At 40.4% G+C, this 16,268-nt stretch overlaps 1 protein-coding gene across 1 annotated transcript in view; it reads left to right on the top strand.

The window, feature by feature from the left end:
- EEFSEC (eukaryotic elongation factor, selenocysteine-tRNA-specific) overlaps positions 1–16,268 on the top strand; it is a 384,789-nt gene that overhangs the window by 161,061 nt on the left and 207,460 nt on the right. Inside the window, exon 2 of the mRNA XM_006895177.1 lies at positions 7,495–7,702. Within this exon, the coding sequence (XP_006895239.1) occupies positions 7,495–7,702 (208 nt within the window). The remainder of the gene's footprint in view (positions 1–7,494; positions 7,703–16,268) is intronic.

Consider the following 16,268-nt stretch of genomic DNA (forward strand, 5'->3'; position numbering starts at 1 on the left):
TGCATTCAAACCATTCACATTCAGTGTGATTATTGAGATGCAGGGTTTTATTGCTATCATTTTGTTGAATTCTTTTTGGTGTTGTTGTTAGTTACTTTGGTCCATGATGCTGTCTGTGGTAACTTTGTAAGAAGGAGATCTCTGTGTTTCCTGCATTGCTGGTCTTGTTTTTACAAACTCTCTTAGGCCAGTTTGATTTGTGGGACGTGCTCAGTCATTGACGGGTGAGTGTGAACTCTCTATTCATTTGATTGTTCCTCCTTTTGTTATTAACAAATAAGTCTTTCTTGGAGGAGGTGTGACTAGGGTGCCCCTAGAAGTGAGCATGGGGAAACTATATCTCATCTATTTTGGCCAAGGGGCTATATCGTGATCCAGGTCATGATTTTTTTTGTCATTTGTTACATAACAGGGAGCTGGACAGTGAGTAAGGATGGCAGAATAATTGATCCCTTTGAGTTGTGGTGTTAGAGAATATCCCAGGGACTGGCAAAAGAACAGATATGTCTTGGATAGTGTGTAGCCAAACTGCTCCTTGGAGATAAAGATGGCAAAACTTCATCTTTCATACTTTGAACATAAAGCTAGACTAAGCTATTGCTTGGAAGGAGACATTATGCTTGGAAAGATGGAAGGTCAGTGGAGGAAAGGAAGATCTCCAGTGATATAGGTTAACTCAGTGACTTCAGCAATGGGTTCGAGTGTGTCAGAAATAATGAAGATGGCACAGGATAGAACAGAGTTCAGGTCAATTATCAATAGATAATTTGACTCAATAGCACGTAACAACAACAGCATAAATATAGCTGGAGAAGGGATAGAAATGTCATTGACTTCATCTTGCTTGTATTCACAAACAGCAATTAACATTATTGGCATAAGCAGCCAGGAAATCAAAACCATGAATCAGATACACTTTTGTTTTCAAACTGACATCTTTGCTCTTTGACACTTTGGTGAGGTCCCTCACAGCAGATTTTTCTCAGTGCAGTGTGTCTTTTGATTTTTTGGCTGCTGATGCCAAGGGTGTTAATTGTGGTTCCAAGCAATATGGATTTTACTGTTTATAGGTCATGGACCTAGATATCTTAGGGCAGTGTCCAGTCCTGCCTTCTAAGTCCTTGCTTCTCAGAGGTCCCTGATGGTGTGATAAAATTGTCCAGGAGGGTTTTTTTTTTGCAGGATCTTTTTGTTGATTACCATCTAGTCGGAACCAGTCCAAACCTGGCTGGCTCTTCAGTAGGTTTTCAGAGGCATTACATCACATAGGAGGAGATTGCTTATCTTTCTCATGTGGAGTACTTGTGTTGGAGCACCACATACCTTCAGGTTGGCAGCACAGCTCTGGTGCACTGGGCTACTAGAACTCCCTCTTTGCAGGATGAGTTATAGAGATTCTTGTCCATGGGTGCACACAGTCCTTTAGACTTGTCTGGCACATATCAATGGCCTGAGAGAGATCACCTTGTTCATGCTACTGGAAGTGGAAAAATATTGTTAATATTGTTTGTGAGCACTACTGCCAATACCTGTGCCCTGATTCTAAGGAAGGACCCAGGCGTTATTATCATAAAGGTCTTCCCTGTAAGTCTTGGGGAAAGGGATGACCACTTTTTTAGCTCAAAGGGTGGTTAAATAGAGGGTGGGGGAGGAGAAATTAAGATTTTTTTTTTTGCAAAGTTCTTATACACTGTTTTTCACACCGAATCTTTCCCCTTTCCTTTATCCATCTCTCCTCCGCACATTGAATTGGTGACCCTGTGATTAAGCCCCCCCCTTGGATCCTCATACTTATTCTATAATAAAGGTCTTATACAGTATTTGTCTTTATGAGACTGAGTTCACTTAGCATAATGCTTCCCAGTCCCTCCCATGTTAGGTAGTAATTTACAAAATCATTGCTCCTGTGTGCTGCATAGTATTTTATCATGTGAATGTGCATAATTTCTCAATACATTCCATTTTGGTTGGACATTTGGGCTGTTCACATTTCTTGTGATGGTGAATAACGGTGCTGCGAAGATTGGTGTACAAGTCTCTGTTTGTGCCTCAGTTATCATTTTCTCAGGGTTTTCCAAACAGTGGAATAGCTGGGTCATATGGAATTTCTATGTTAAACTTTCTGAGGAAACACCAAACTGCCTTCCAGAATGATTGTACCATTTTACAATCCCACCAACACTGTTTAAGAGTTCCTATCTTGCCACATCCTCTTCAACATTTATTACATGCTGCTCTGCGAAACTTTGCCACTGCTACTGGGGTAAGATCTATTTTGGTTTTGACTTGCATCTCTCTTATTGCCAGTGATTTGGAGCATTTCTTCATGTGTCAAAATGTCCTCCTCTGTGAAAAATCATTCTGTGTCTCTTGCCCATTTTGTAATTGGATTATCAGTCTTTTTCTTGTGGAGGCCCAGGAGTATTCTTGTCTCAGATGGTATTGCCAAATATTTTCCCCCGAGTCAGTAGGTTTTCTTTTCTTCCTATTGGAAGAAGTTTTTGATGAGCACAGAGATTTAATATTTAGAATGTCCTATTTTTCAATCTTACCGTCTTCAGCTTTTTTTTTTTTTAAATGGCTCATGTGCTTGTAGAGGCTGGCAATTTCCAGGTCTGTAGGTCAGACCTCAACAGGGAGACACCTTGGAAGTTGATGAATCTAAGTCTTCAGCAGGTATGCAGGATCTCAGGTTGCTGGCTTAGGAGGCTATCTGCCCCAGAGGCTGATGAGTCCAAAGGTCTTTGTGAGAGAGCAGATTAGAGATAACTGGCTTGGAGACAGAAGAATTTGAAGAGTGGCAAGTAGGGCAGGATACTGGTTTCATTGTAGAAGCTATGAGCCAAAGAGCCAGGTGTAGATGGTACAGAAAGCTCTCTAGGTTTTTGTCAGACTACAAACATATATTCAATGTATGCTACACTCTTAACTAGATCTCTCCTTAGTCAGATAAAGTTGAACATATCTTTATAGACTTGCTGCTAATCCTGCCTGATTAGTATATAAAAGGTTAGAATTTACAAATTAGCATAATGATATTATCCTGAAGATCATGGCCACCTGGACACCCTGTATTTAACTATCACATGGTCTTAAATACAGAACAACACTGCCTGGCCTTGTGCTATCCTCACAGTTGTTATTTCTGAGCCCGTTTGTTTCATTCCCCATGTCAGTCTGTCTCATGGAGGGTCTTCCTCTTTTCCCCTGACCCTTTTTCTTTACCAAATGTGGTACCTTTATCTGGGGACTCTCCTCTTCTGATAACACAAAGTATGTGAAATCAAACTTTACTACCTGATTGTCTAAGGAACATTCTGGCGTACTTCTTTTGAGACAGATTTGTTTATTATTTTGGCAATTCATTGTGAATTCTTTGTCAACGCTGGAGTTCAGAGCATCACTTCTTTGGTCTTCCTTATTCATTGCCTAGCTTTTGCATATATAGGATTTGATTGAAGCACTGTAGTTTAGGTTAGGTGCACCTCAGTTATTAAAATGACATTTTGGCTCTTTTACACTTGAAAGAGGTCCTTTGCAGCACATCAGACCATTGTGGTGTGTTGTCTGAGGCCTGAACTGCTGCTTCCCTAGTCATTGATTATGGATTCAAGTAAAATGAAATCTGTGACAACTTCAGTTTTTTCTCCTTTTATTATTATAACAGGATATAAACTGCCACTGTTGTATATTGGTGATAATAATATATATGGAAAAGAAAAGTTTTCTTGTTTTAAATTTAGTATTGATTCTCCTTATTGGAATGTTCACAACTACATATTTTAAAGAAAGAAAAGTTGTTAAATATTTAGTTTCTCCAACTGAAACTTTTTTTTGAACATGTATTTCTCCCCCTTTAGTCTCAGAAGGAAAATTACATCTTACAGATAACTTACAGTTTTTAAAATGTTGACCTTTGTGCCTTTTTGGAAATGATTTAAGATATGATCAGTAGAGTTGGTAATTTTAATTTTTAAAAGTACTGAGAAACTTTAGCCCTGTTATAATTATTCTGCAAATCTTTAAAGAATTCTATAGTCAGTATAACTAGATGAAAAGCTTTGATAGACTGGAAAATATAGAGGGTCATTTGTAAGCCTGAATTTTTTGTCATGTGTTTCCCACCCACTTGCTTACTCTGCCCCTCTAGTCTCAATGATTTCCTACCCTGGGTTCATGGGAATTGCGACAGACACTGTTTGATTCATTCTGTAGAAATGCTATGGACTCTGAAAAAAGGCAAGACAGGCCAGCTATGTCACTTCCTGTGGTCTGATCAAAAGTCTGATGAAGAGATGAGGGCCTCTGAGGGCCACTGGCAGGCAGCGGGGCTGTTGTCTGATACAGACCTTGGTTTCCAGTGGGGCCTTGATTTTCAGTGTGGCCAGTGAAGTCGCAGTGACCTTGTAAGGCCCCTCGTGTTGGCCGGGAGCATAGGATCTATAGAAAGTCTGGCTCTCTGGGGCAGAGCTGTGTGCTCTTGAACAAAGACAGCTTGTAAACTCTGCGCTAAGGCTGCAAGTAAATCCTACACTGGTTCCTGAGTGTCTGGGTCCTGCTAGCACTTGTCTTTTTAGGTGTACCAGTCAGATTAATTCTTTGTCCTCCTGACCCCCTAAGAATGAGAGCAAGATGGGCTAAATATGTTAAGTGCATGAGTCACTCCAGCCCCCAGCACTGGAGGAGGTTAAGCCCTCCTCCAGTAGAAAGTTAAATAATGGAGAGAAGGCGCAGAGACCTGGGGAGTAAAGTGAAACAGGTGAGGTTGATGTGAGGGTGAGGTAGGTGGAGGTAGAAGAGGAGTTAACACTACTCTGTTCAGTTTATAGTTACTAAACTGTGCCTTAAGCTGGGTTTGTGCTAACTGCTGGGAATACAGACTCAAACCCCAGGCTTTGGTGTATGGGGCTTGTGGGTTGGGGTTAGTAGCAAGTGAGGTTTGGGTACTTATTTTGGGCAGAACAGGGTTATGAGTAAATAAATGCATAATGATAAAAAGAGATGGAGAATGGGCCTTAGTTCTTCAAAGTAAAGTAGGCAATAGGGTGTAGGGTGAAGACTATAGGAGAAGAGGCTATAGAACGGGCTGGGATCCCAGCGAAGGAGGAGAGGTGTGTGGCATAATGGATAAAGCACAGCAGGTAACTTTGGACTGTTGTTGTTGTTGTTGTTATGTGCCGTCGAGTCGTTTCCGACTCATAGCGACCCTATGCACAACAGCCCTAAACCCTGCTCTATCCTGTGCCAACCGCACCACCTCTGACACACCCATCCCGATTACCCCAGTCACCGAATCAATCCATCTCATAGAGGGTCTTCCCCTCCTGCGTTGTCCCTCAACCCTCCCAAGCATGATGTCCCTCTCCAAGGACCCGTCCCTCCTGGCAACATGTCCAAAGTATGTCAGACGAAGCCCCAGAATCCTTGTTGTTGTTAGGTGCCATAAGATCGAGTACGACTCATAGTGACCCTATAAACAAAACATCTGAACCTAGCTTCATCCTCTCACTTCCTGACACCCAAGAGCCCATTGCAGCAGTCACCTTGTAAATCCACCTGGGTGAGGGTCTTCCTCTCCTTTGCTGACCCTCCACTCTTCCCAACATCATGTCCTTCTCCAAGAAACAGCACTTCCTAGCGGTGAAGCCTCATCATTTTTGTATCGCTATGGACAATCCTTGAGCTTCTCTGATGCCCATATTTTCCTCTTGGTAAGTGATAGCTTGAGCTAGGTAGATTGTATATAGATTCTAGATATGGCTGGGTACTTGCAATTATTACCGAGCAATCTGTAAATGACTCATGCAGTAGAAAGAAGCTTACTTTGTGTGCAGAAGCTTTGTGTAGTAATGTCTGAGCACACCAGAGTTTGAGAGCATAGGACTAGGAATTGAAATAATTCTGCTGTGAAGATGACTCTCCATTCTTCCCAGACTGTGGCACACAGCCAAGAACCCAAAATGTTCTAACTCAACTTTGGACTTTATCCTCACTACCTCATAACTCGATAACAACAGTCTACAGGTTGCTTTTGGTCCAAAGGTTTGCTGGAGATGGCGAACTGCATATTTTGAGTCAGGTGGGGCTCATACTCATGGTACATGAGGGAAACTGGAGCATCCTGTGGCTGTGGATAGGCTCAATAGGAGTAACTATAGCATTCAGGTACTCAGTGCCTAGCACCAAGTTAAGTGTGCAACCATTAGTTAACACGTTGGCGCAAATGACGGCAAATGTGTTTCTAAGCACGGTCGTCAATTTTAAAAGTGTGCAGCAATGTGTTAAAAAGAAGCCACATGAGGAGCTTGGTTTTATTCACAAGACACTGGGTCTTTTAGCAAGAAAGCAAGCTGATAAGGTGTGTGTTTTATTGAACATTTACTAATTTATGTACTTGAAATTAGAATTGTACTTTTTTTTCCATAATGAACACTACATACTCTTTAATTTTAAAGGGTACGGAAGAGTAAGTGACAACTTTTCTTCCTACCCCTGCCCCATGTCTGCCAATTACCTGACTTCTTTTCCAATAGACATTCAAAAGTTATTTGCTCCTTCTGTATTCTTTTCAGAAATATTTTATGCAAATCCTTAATAAGAGAAAACACATGTTTATGTCTTTCCTCCCATTTTAACACAACTTTTTGCACGTTATTCTATCACTTGCCCTTTATATCACTCTGTCTCTTAGATTACTCCATAGTAACATAGGGTGTTGTTTCAGGGTTGCAGCTTTATTTATTGTTTTAACTTGTACCCTACTGGTGATGTTTACATGGTTCCCAGCATTGCCTGCAGCATACTGCCCCAACAGTGGCCATTTTAATGTCTGTGGAGATGGTTGGGTCTCACAGATTGCATATATTTTCATAGTAATTTTCAAATTAAACTCCCAACAGCACGTGAATCAGTTATATATGCCTAAAAAGTTCTTTTTTAAGGATGAATTTGAGCCTGAAGCACACATGCCCATTGTTGTTGTGGTGGTGGTGGTGATGATGGGGGTTGCGGTGGGGGTGTGTCATTGAGTTGGAACCAACCTATAGCTAATTCTCCAGCTGATTTTTCACAGACAGTAAATTGTATGGGAGGAGATTGCTAATCCTTCTATTGTGGAGCAGCTGGTGGATTCGAGCCTTATGCTTTAGAGATTGCAGCATAGCTTTTTACCACTAGGCCACCAGAGCACCCTTCATGTCCATTAAGGAACTATTGACGTGAACTTGGTATAGAGATGGTTCTGAGATGTGAATTGAATTAGACTGGTAATGTGGATAATATGAGAGAGAAATGAAAAGGAATCTGTCAAGCAGTGAGAATTTCTGATACCCTTTTTTCTCTTATCCTTAAGTCACATCTTTTTTAAGTGACGTGCCTGTTTATATAGATAGTAGAACAGTGGTTGGCATTTTTCTTCAGAGGCCCCTTCTCAATTCTGAACATTATTCTAACATTATTCTAACATTATTCTAACATTATTTTCTTTTCTCCTAGGAGCCCAGATCATTGATCTAATGATGCTGGTCATCGATGTGACCAAGGGGATGCAGACACAGTCAGCAGAATGCCTAGTGATTGGCCAGATTGCCTGCCAGAAGCTGCTCGTGGTCCTGAACAAAATAGACCTCTTAGCCGAGGGCAAGAGACAGGCAGCAATTGATAAAATGACCAAGAAAATGCAGAAGACCCTAGAGAACACCAAGTAGGTTTGCGAATAAGAAGTATACATGCATTTCAAGATGGGTTGGAAGGCAGGTACTTTCTTTGGTGAGGCTGACATTGACTTCAGGTTCTGGGAAGTACAACTGCCTGGTAATTCCTTAGATCAAGTTCATATTGAGTAAGGCAGCTTTGCCTTTAAAGTGCTGTAGACAGAAGCGGAACGATATAGCAGTGTTGGAACACTAGAATTTGATTAGTCATGTGATGTCTTAATGTAAGCAGTCTGCTCTGGAGATTGATTCTGCTCTCTATGCTATTCTTCCATCCCTGTGACTTCCATCTTATTACCCTCCATTCCAAAAGCAGTGTTCTTGTCTGGTGGTGAGAGCTGCTCACAGACCCTCTTGTGCCATAGCTCACAGGAAGAGCACACTGTACAGAGGAGTGCATACCATTCTTTTCCATTGTATTTTGTATGTGAGAGCCTGACCTTTCCTGGTTGTATTTGCCATTCTAAGAGGTACAAGAGAGGCAGAAAATGTGCTCTCTCTCCAGCTATCTGTTTTCCACAGTCATCAAGAGGGAAAACTGAATTTTGGTGGGCAATCAGCTGTTTTTGACAGAGGGGCTTGTACAATTGGATGGAAGCATGAATGGATGGAGAGATAGAAAGGTGGAAATTAAGTGTTGCTCTTGGAGGTGAGAGTGGGGAAAGTGAGTTTACAGACTTTAGTAGCATTTCATGCCAAAGAGTTTACATTTTTTGTCTTTGGGAAGTAGGGAGGCATTGGAGAATTTTGTATCAAAAGCAATGAGATCATATGTTCCCATTAAGAAATAAGTACAGGCAGAAAGTGATTAGCATGGAGATCCAGGATATAACACAGGCAGGTGAGGAGAGGGGGAGCCTGGAGGGTCTTTCCTGGGAGAGATGTTGTGGCCCTGAGTTAAGGCAGGGGTGGAGAAGAAAGATGACTTGGGGTGAGAATGGAGCTCTTTACAAGTAGGACCAACAAGCCATGTTGAGTGTTTGGCTCAGTTATAATCAGAGCAGTTTCTGTGATAAGGGATCCATGGGGGCAAAGAGGTGGGAGTGCTGCTGGGTTGGGAGCAATGTGGTGGAGACAGTTTGAGGGGTTTGGGAGCAGTGGGGCAGAAAGCCACCTGTCTGTACATGCCGCAGCGGGAGTGACTTATTCTGATGTTGTCAAGAAAATGAGAACATGTCCTTGCTGAGTACACAATCCTAGCAAACCTCATTGTTTTATCACTGTGCCTGTTCCTCTCCGGGCCAGTCCCTTTTGATCTGTGCTAAATAGTGGTCACTGGGCGACAGTGATACTTCCTCTTTGCTATGCAGCCCAAGACAATATCCTGCCACTGCCACTTCTCCTTCGTGCCTGTCTGTGGAGGGCATGCAGTAGAAAGTGTTTTTGTTTGCTCGTCATAAAGATTGATATGCCTTCCCATTTATGATTTTTTTTTTCAGCTCCCAACACCTGCAGCTCGCTCTCAGAATTCTCAAGTTGGTTAAATTAAAGCTGTAGCTCTGTGAATGGGCCAAATATGTCATAAAAGATTTCCTAGCACTGCCTTTTGTTAGCAGAATTCATCAATTTGATAAAATCGACACATTTAGATAAGTGTTGCATAAGAATTCAGACTTTGTTATTCCCAATGGAAGTGGATATGAGACTGTAAAACGGAAGATAAAAAATTATATCTTCTTTTTAGTGAGTTATTTGATCTCCCTGCTGTTTTATTTACTTGTCAGAAAGAGGAGAACAAGTCCTTTTGCCTCCTTCTTAAAAACCCCTCATACAATGTCACTATTATTTGTAGTATAAACAAGACCTTCTGAGAAGTTAAGGTAGTTTTGGATACTTTAAAGGGTACTTTTAGGGGTGAATTAAATTAACAATTTAATTTATGGAAAATTCTCACTTGCAAGTTTAAATTACTACTCCTGATTTGATTAATTGGTTCAAGGTTAAATTATGGATGTTATCACAAATTCAGAGAAAATTGACCATGAGAGGGTCAAAGCCTCTTCTCTCTTTATTTGGAAATTGTCTCTTCCTCCACACCCTGCCCCCCAAACTCAGATAAAGTATGAGAGCAACAATTCACTGCCCTTTGGGTTCTATTCTAGAGCCCTAGTGGGGTTATGCATTATGTGTTGGTCTGTAGTTTTAATCCATTGGCCTTTTCTGGAGATGAACAATCTCACTTCCATAAAGTCACCTTCAGTTAGAACCTGGTAGTGAGTGAGGTTATATTTAGTGACCTGAGGCCAAGAAGTCTGATGGTCTTGTAGTGTTGTTGATGTTGTTAGATGCTCTCAAGTTGGTTTCAACTTGTATTGATCCTGTGAAAAACAGATCTGAACTTTGTGTTATCCTGTACCATACTCAGGATCTCACAAGCCCAGTGCACAAGCCCATTGTTACAGTTGCTATGTCAATACATCTTGCTGAAGGCCTACCTTTCCAGCATGATGCCTTTTTTTTTTTAACATGATAAAACACTCCTCTTTTATTAGACTTGCTGGGGTTTTTTATTATTAATTTTAATGAAAGGTTACAGAGACTTTGGATTTCCATTCATTCATTGTTGCACTTTTTTCTCTGCCCAACCCCAACCTACCCCCCCCCACCCCCGAGTTCACTCTTCTCTTTGAAAAGTAAAAGAAAAATTCTTTCATTGTTACACATTCCCTTCCCCCAAGTCCACTCCACTATGCTGCCTTCGTTCTGGACTCCTGTTATGACAATAATACCTAACCATATATCCCTTTTAAGCAGTTCTCTCTCTCATCTGTTTCAATGCAGTATATATAATTTATCCCATCTTTCTCAGTCTCCCCCACAGCCCGATGTCAGTCCTGCTTTACAGCCGTGGCACTACGAAGCATTTGTCCTTTTGTGGCTGAGATATTTCACTCAACATAATGTCCTCCAGGGTAACCCATTTTGTGTAATATTTCACGAGTTCCTTATTTTTCAATGCAGCGTATTATTCCATTATGTGAATATACCACAGCTTCTCTATCCATTTGTTTGCTGATGGGCACTTAGGTTGTTTCCAACTCTTTGCTATTGTGAACAAAGCCACGATAAACATGGGTGTGTATATATCTACTTGGGTGGCTGTTATGGTTTCTTTGGGGTCAAATAGTATTTCTCTTTGCAACTTTTTGAGAAAGTGCCACACTGCCTTCCATAGAGGTTGCACCATTTTACACTTCCACCAACGGTGAATAAGTTTCCTGTTTCTCCACAATCTCACCAGCATTTGTTGTTTGCTGCTCTGTTGAATTTTGCTCTTTTTACTGGGATGAGATGGTATCTTATAGTTGTTTTGATTTGCATCTCCATATAGCTAGGGATTTTGAACATTTCATGTGCTTGTTAGCCATCTGAATGCCTTCTTTGGTGAAGTATTTGTTCATATCCTGTGCCCATTTTTCAATTGGGTTGTTTCCCTTTATCTTGTTGTGGTGCTCAGATATTTTATAAATTCTAGATATAAGTCCCTTATCTGACTTGTCATTACCAAATGTTTTTTCCCTGCTTGCTGAAACTGAGGAGGACCCGAAGCACTTGCTGCAGAGGGTCAAAGACTGCAGCCTTCAATATGGATTGAGGCTCACTGTCAAGAAGACAAAGATGCTCACCACTGGACCAATTGGCAGCATCAGGATGGATGGTGAAGAAATTGAGATTGTTAACAGCTTTAGTTTGCTTGGTTCCACAATCAACACTCTTGGCACCAGCAGCCAGGAAATTAAAAGACATATTGCAATGGGAAAGTCTGCTATTGGGGGCCTCTCTAAAGTACTGAAGAGCAATGGTATCTCTCTGGAGACTAAGGTGCGTCTGATACAGACCATGGTCTTTGCAATCACTTGTTATGTGTCAGAGAGCTGGGCATGAGTTCCTTATTTTTCAGTGCAGCATAGTATTCCATTGTTTGAATATAATACCACAGCTTCTCTATCCATTCGTTTGTTGATGGGTGCTTAGGTTGTTTCCAATTCCTTGCTATTGTGAACAAATCAGCCATAAACGTGCGTGTGCATATATCTACTTGGATGTCAGTTACGGTCTCTTTGGTATGTATTTCCAGTAGTGGGATTGCTGGGTCAAATGATACGTCTATTTGCAACTTTTTGAGAAAGCATCATACTGCCTTCCACAGTGATTGCCCCATTTTACACTTCCACCAACAGTGAATAAGGGTTCCAGTTTCTCCACAACCTCGCCAGCATTTGTTGCTTGCTGTTCTGTTGAACTTTGCTATTGTTGCTGGAGTGAGTTGGTATCTCCTAGTTGTTTTGATTTGTCTTTCTCTTAGAGCTAGAGATTTGGAACATTTCTTCATGTGTTTGCTCGCCATCTAAATGTCTTTTTTGTTGAAGTGTCTGTTCATGTCCTGTGCCCATTTTTCTATTGGATTATTTACCTTTGTCTTGTTATGGTGTCAGCACTTCTTATGCACCTGACATTTGGACAATGCCTAAGGATGACAGAAGAAGAACTGACGCCTTTGAGTTGTGGTGCTGTAGAAGAGTACTGAATATCCCATCGACTTCCAAAAGAACAAACAATAATATGTTTTGAAGAAAGTGAAGCCGGGGTGCTTCTTAGAGGCAAAAATGATGAACCTTTGTCTCATATACTTTGGTCATGTTGTTAGGAAGGGCCAGTTCTTAGAAAAAGACATCACTGAGAAAGATGGAGGGTCCTTCCACACAAAAGAGAGGAAGGTCTTCAACAAGATAGATCAATACCGAGTCTGTGGCAATAGGCTTGAGTATATCAGAGATAACGAGAATAGTACCAGATATGGCAAGGTTCGTGATCTTTTGTTTATGAGTTGTTTATGAGGGTTGTTATGAGTCATTGTCACCTCGAGGGCACCTAATAACAACAGGATATGAAGAACTGTTAAGAAAAAGCAGAATGATTAACCATGGCAGTGCCAAAACCAGACAATTTATTAAAACACATTTTTTCCCCGCCCAAAGACTAATTTAAAGAATAATTGGAAAATACAGAAAAGTGAGTAAAAGAAAATACAGATCATTCAAGAAACTTCTTACTTCAACAAAACAGCTGTTGACATTTGGGTTTATTTCGTTCATATATTTTTACCATACTTTGCAAGAATGTACACAGCAACTTCTTGTTTATCTAAGACCCTTGATCCTCTGATCCTTAAGATTAAATTTTCTTTTTACAAGTAAGTAACCTAGATATGAATGCCTTTGTATGTACATCATTCCATTTTTTGTTTTCATTCTTTTCCTTATGCTGGGTTTCAAGATGCCAGAGTGGTAGATAAAAGGAATGAGCATTTATGGTGGTGGTGGTGATGATGATGATGATGTTGATGATGATGTACCGTCAAATCATATCTGACTAGTACAGAAGGAGATTGTCCCTCCTCCAGCAGAGCATCTGGTGGATTCAGACTGTGTACCTCTGGGATTGCAGTGCAGGTTCTTGCCACTAGGCCGCCAGAGCTCACCAGGACATGAGCATTTTAAAACCTTTTGTTGTTCATTGCCGTTTGCTGACACGAATGTCAGCAGCCAACTTTGGTTTATAACTTTAAAGTATATTTTGGAATGTAAAATGAAATTTTATTCTTTTTAGCACATGATTCTTTAATTAATGGTCAGATTGGACATTTTCCCTTGTTTATGAAACCATTGTGCTTTTATGAGTGTTTAAATCATGCTCATGCATTTTACCTTATTTCCTCTTGAGATCTTAATGATTTTAAAGTAAGTTTATTAAAAATGTTATTTCTATTAATTTTTTCCTATCATCATATTTGTTACAAATAAGTCTTTGCTATGTGTTTTATCTTCTTTCCATTCCAGGTTGGTTGCTTTTTTATTGACATGAAAATTTTGTACATTTTACATAGCCATTTTTGTGTGTGTGTGTGTGTGTGTGTGTGTGTGTGTGTGTGTGTGTGTGTGTGACTTGTTTACCTTTGAAAGCATTTGAAATTACTTTTGCATCTGTGTTTATTATTGCAAACAGAAAACAGAAGATAAAAATGCACACAAAATCAAAGCCATGAAAATTAAAACCCAAGGCATCAAATAAAAATGTTTCTTCCTCATACTTTTGTCAGCCTTTCCCACATAATTTTTGGTTCTTTTGTTTACAATGGTGACACCATTCTCCATTCTAGGTTTTAGAATTTATTTTTGCACTAAATGCTACTTACTTTCTGACAGCAGTCTTGATATGCTCGCAGCCCTTCCTTTATATTCCTGCTTTCCAGACTACTTCCTGTTTTTTTCCTGTATTAGCTAGGTCCTCCATTCATAGTTCCTCTAGGGCTCCACTGACCCTGCCTCCCTCTTTGGGAAGAGCTTGATTACCAAATGCTAAGTCCTTTATATATAACCGATTTCTCATACAAGGTATATGTCCCAGGCTAGTTTCATAGCTGGTGACATGGGTATGCTTTTCCCCCCCTAAATAGTGCTGATATAGTCAAATTTAATGTCTGCTACAACATGCAGCTGACTTAGTCATCACAGCTGGCTCCATGGAACCCTGCCATGTATTTGTCAGTGTGCTAGATGTTTCCCACATACACTTCACTGAATTAGTTCTCAGCATTATTCCAGGAGGTGAATTCACACTATGCTTCACTAGGGAGTAAATGAAAACTTTGTATGTATTGGTTATTTGAATTGTATTGCCCAGACCCAGAAACTTATACACTGTTTATGTAACTTTCCTGCCTGATATATAAATCTGTATCTGAGATAATAGATATATTAACTTGCCTGAGATAATTTTTTTTTTTTGTTGCATAGGCCTCCGTGCATGTTATCATGCCTTGGGTTGGTATATATGTTGACTTCCACAGCAATAAGGAAGTTTGGAGGAGGCATTTGATGCCAGGCAGGATATAGCACTTGAGTTGCCTTAGTTGCTCAGCCTATGTGATATGCGGTGATGCTGGGCTCAGCCTTTGTGAATTAAGGAAGGGCCAGAACTCCTTTTACTCCTAGAATTGGCTTATGGCTTGTCCAGGGAATCAATTAGGACAGCTTCTCGTGAGCCTTAGAAAAGACCAGATACAAAGCCAAATATGCCTTTATATTTTGTTTCAATCCATTGCCCAAAAAGATTTGGATATAAACCAGTTGACTTTCTGAATGTTTTATGGTTAATTGCTGGAATTCTGAGTATATGCGTCTTTCACTTGCTCTTTCTGTTCCATGATGTGTAAATAGAGCAAATATTTGTGTCCTGAATCCTGCCTGGGTTTCAGTGGATTGTGACTCACTGATTTCAGAAGCCAGAGCCAGGCTACAGGGATTAAGCAGATGATTGTTCTTAGAACTCAGAGCTACAGACCAATCTCTTACTCCCTGGGACCTTAGGCAGCCCAGGGAAAGCTGCTGGGCTGCTTTGAAAGGAAGGCCATGAAGGACCACAGAAAGCACACTAAAGGCCATCTGCAAGTCAGCTTCTTTGTCTTTTTGCAGTTTGACTTTTTTTTTAAAAAAATTATTATATATTGGCATTCATCTATGTGATATAACACTTGTACAGCATTGCTGTACAGAGGTTACTGTGATGCTAAACACTGTGACACTGATGTGCCAAATGCGATAATGGTTACTCATGGTAGACACTGTTTGGTGGAGCTTCCCGATTAAAACAAGCTTGGAAGCAGGAGTGGCATCCACTTCTGAAATGGCTTTCCTCCAGAAAATCTATGAACATTGCTCAGGTCTTTAGTTCATAGGGTCGTCTATGATTTGAAGGCACTTAACAGCAACAAAAATAACATTGGCTTGCTTACAAAGTTCATATACATTGTGTTTCACACTATTCTTCTTTCACATTGTATTTCATACAATCATTCCCATGCATTATGTTTTATAAAATTCATCATAGTTAGACTATGCTCAGCATTATTACCCTGTCTATTCAGGTCCCGACTAGATCCTTCCATTTCCTTTACTCTCTCCCTCTACCCACCAGATTGTGCAACCCTGTGGTTTTCTTCCTGCCCATCCTTACCCCTTTGCTTTCATCCCTTTACCCCTTGGGTTGCCATACATGCTTTAGTAGGTATCCTTCTATTTTTACAATGGTCTTATGCAGTATTTGTTCTTATGAAACTGAGTTAGTTCGCTCAGCATATTGTTCTCCAGTCTTCCCAGAGTTATGTAGCATTTTTCAAAATATTGATTCTAAGTGCTGCATAATATTCCATTGTGTCAATGTACCACAATTTTTCAATTCATTCAGTTGTGGTTGGATATTTGGGCTGTTTAAATGTTCTTGCGATGATGAATGATACCACTGTGAACACTGATGTACAAATCTCCATTTCTGTCTCAGTTCTAATTTCCTTGGAGTATATTCTAAGCAGTGGTCATACAGAGTTTTTATATTCAACCTTTTGAGGAGATGTGAAATTACCTTCCAGAGTGGTTGTACCATTTTACAATCCCACCAACAATGTGTGAGAGTTCCCACTTCTCCACATCCCCTCTAATATTTGCTTGCTGCCCTGCTAAACTTTGCCACTGCTACAGCAGTGAGATGATATCTCAT

This window comes from Elephantulus edwardii, unplaced genomic scaffold (genome assembly GCF_000299155.1).
Source record: "Elephantulus edwardii isolate Elephantulus edwardi_28Jun2011 unplaced genomic scaffold, EleEdw1.0 scaffold00161, whole genome shotgun sequence".
Classification (NCBI taxonomy): domain Eukaryota; kingdom Metazoa; phylum Chordata; class Mammalia; order Macroscelidea; family Macroscelididae; genus Elephantulus; species Elephantulus edwardii.